General features: G+C 41.6%; 1 protein-coding gene across 1 annotated transcript in view; it reads left to right on the plus strand.

Moving 5' to 3' along the window:
* Positions 1-384: 384 nt before the first annotated feature.
* The window catches only part of LOC107564496 (angiopoietin-2-like), a 22,821-nt gene continuing 20,015 nt past the window's right edge, over positions 385-3,190 (plus strand). Inside the window, exon 1 of the mRNA XM_016249592.1 lies at positions 385-1,046. Coding sequence (XP_016105078.1) covers positions 765-1,046 — 282 coding nt within the window. The 5' untranslated portion in view covers positions 385-764. The remainder of the gene's footprint in view (positions 1,047-3,190) is intronic.

Here is a 3,190-nt window from a genome sequence, read left to right on the forward strand (position 1 = left end):
CTGTGCAGGTGTGGACCCATAAGCCATTGCTCTGAGAGAGAGATGGCAGGGGGTAGAATGAAGAGAGAACGTGAGAGAAGGAGGGGGTTAATGAAAAGAGAATGTTCTCTGTTTGGGTTTTTCGTGGTAGTTGCTGTGGGCATTTTTGCAGCTTCCATCTGAAAATGCTGAAAAAGGGAAGGGGGGAGTATGTAAGAGACGGAGAGAGAGGAAGAATGAAGGAGGGGGGTGAGTGATTATGTGTCAAAAGAAGGGATTTTAGATTCAGTCTTCAAAAAGCTCTGGCACTGAGTTCAGAAGTTCCCAAACTCAAAACTTCCAAACCCGGACAGTCACAACGAGTGAATGAGGACAGGACAAAAACAGAGCGGGAAACTGAAAAACATTTCAGAGGGTAATTAAACAGAGAGGATGTTTCTGCTTCTGAGCTGTGCTGAGCGCAAAGTAAGCGAGGAATAGGAAACAATCTCCCCCTCCAGGCTGTCGTCTGGACAGTGTTGCTTTTAAATCTACTGCATTTTTTGGCAAACAGCACTACAAGTATGCTGTTGTAGAATAAGATCTCCCTGGAACAACTCATCAAGCAAAGAAAAAGGAAAAAAGAAAGAAGCCAAGAATCAGAACTTGAACTCCGAACTTCAGAAAAGTTTGGACAAGTGCAAATCCGAGCGAAGCACTCTCATCCGACCAGCTTCTAGAGGAGTGCCCACGCTATTTCATCCTTCCCTGGATTATAACTTTCCTACCGTCAGCATTTTCCTGGGATGGGCTGGCTGCTGTGTCTGTGTTACCTGGCAGCAGCAGTGGCTGTGGCTATTGGCTCGGAAAGACGACAGCACCAGGTGCAGCATGGCCCTTGCCACTACACTTTTATCCTTCCAGAGGTGGAGCAGTGCCGGCCTGCGGGGGACTTCCAGGTGACTAACTCCCTCCAGCGGGACTCGCCTTCGGCCCCGGAGTCGCCCCACGCTGAACCCACCTGGCAGGAAAGGAAGCTGGAGACCCTAGAGAGCGCCACGGAGAACAATACACAGTGGCTGCAGAAGGTATAGTGAATTAGCTTCATCCCTAAACCTCACTCTGTCTGTTTCGCTCGCATCTTTTATTGCACCAGTGGTTCTCAAATTATGTTGCATATTCGTCCTGCTCATGTACAGCTAGAAAAATTTGCTAAATACTAAAATGATAAATTAGGGTTTCTCAAATGGAGGTTCGTGAGGGAATTGCGGGTGTTCATGGGTTGATGAAAAATAATGAATTAGATCAAATATAAAATGTTATAAATTCAATATAAATTTTCGCCAAGGTGCTGCAACCCCATATAAAAAAAATAAATTAATAAAATGAAAACAATTAAAAGAATAAGCTTACTAAAAAAAGATTAAATATTTTATCTGTTTACTTGCATGCCATGTGTTCATTAACTGACATCAGAGAAACGTGAATATGGAAATGTGTCATTAAACGATTGAAATACTACTTTTAATTCTCAGGGGGACTTCAAGGAAATATTTTATGTCTAAGGGGTTCGGCTTAGTTTTTGAACCCCTTTGCTAAATGATAACTAACAAGATCAGTTAGCAAGATAAATAGGCTTATTAACTTTTAAAAGGAAGTAGAAAACACTATAATTTTTGTTGACGTCAAAGGCTGTACATGCAATCAAACTTTATGGTATTATGCTGCAACATTTGATATTTCTAAGCAGATCACGGTTGGTCTTCCAAAACTGCTTGTTTTAGTGACCTAGAAAACTGAAGTGCAGAATTTGACATATTTCAATTAAAACAAAAACTAAATTCATCTCGGTAGAAGGTTGACAGGTTGTGTGACGTCCTCGAACACCATGAACAAAGCTGCGAAAGGAAATACAACCCAGACTAACATGGTTTGTGTCGACCACAATGTATACGTCTAGTGAATTATAGGCAGCCAAGCATGAAACTGTTGAAATTTAGACGTTTAGAAACCAAACTGTAAATATTTGTGCTGTTCAGACTACATCATGGATAACTTTGGAGTTCTTGGAAATATTAATTTTTAGTGTTTGATTGTAAGGGGATTTTGTTTGCTTTCGTACGATAAATAATTTTGATGCTTTGTTGGGTCGCCACTTGATGTCTAATGTGAATTCTGGATTCTGAAGCCAAACCACTTGAGAACAAGTTTATGTGCATTATTTATGCGTGTGCACTATAGATGTGTCCCAATCTGCATTACACATTATCCTCACAAGGTTATTGAATTTGAGAAGGAGAGAGAAAGAGAGAGGTAAATCTTGAACATGTTTAAGCAAGATTTCCTGAATGTGTAGATCTTTTTAAGCTGGCGGACAGTTTGTTAGTATCAGTTTTAAAACACGGATTTGGCCTCCATTAAGAGCCAGATTCATTTCTCTCTTTCAGCATCGATTCTGCAGTATAAAAAGAAGTAGTCTATCTATTTCTACCTGATCTAACCCCTTAAAAATAACTTTTTCTTTGCTAAAAAAACAACAACAATATGGTCTGTATGTTACATGTCCCAGCTTTGGCCTGCTCTGTTTGTCACCCAGACTATGGGCCATCTGGAAAGTCTGTCTCGTTATTCAGCCCTCCTATTGGTTTGCTCCATAAATATGGAGACGGAGTGGGCTTAGTATCATACGTGCATAACAGAAATGTTCCTGCATGCCAAAGGATTACAAAACGGGACAAAAACAATCATGAGTTGGCTCACTTTTCATTTTACAGGCCATACATCTGGCATAAGATGCATTTAACTGACAGTAGAAGGTATAGGGGGGGAAAAATGGAAGTGGCTACTATATCTCAGAAACAGCGGTCCAGACAGACCCTCCTGACATGCCTATATGCACGCTTTCACCAGCAGGCCAAATGTTGTATAAATTATTATTTCACTCCCTCTCCGGTCATTGAGTGCAGTGTGCGGTAGGAGCAGCAGCTTCCTGAGCACTGGCGAGCGTTGACCTCTGGCCCGCTGCTGAGTGGATTGAACTGGGTTTTCAACACCACAGACAATCTGCTTTGCATATGTATTACTAGACTTTCCGGGCCAGAGGCCACACATGAGACGGTGTATTTGTATCACACACACCATACTCCCACATGATTATCTGACACCCAGGGTCTTCAAGAACCCCCCCCCCCCCAAAAAAAATATAAGCTAATTCTGGATTTTTTTCAAAAAA

The sequence above is a fragment of the Sinocyclocheilus grahami genome, unplaced genomic scaffold (assembly GCF_001515645.1).
Source record: "Sinocyclocheilus grahami isolate Dianchi unplaced genomic scaffold, SAMN03320097.WGS_v1.1 scaffold940.1, whole genome shotgun sequence".
Taxonomy (NCBI): domain Eukaryota; kingdom Metazoa; phylum Chordata; class Actinopteri; order Cypriniformes; family Cyprinidae; genus Sinocyclocheilus; species Sinocyclocheilus grahami.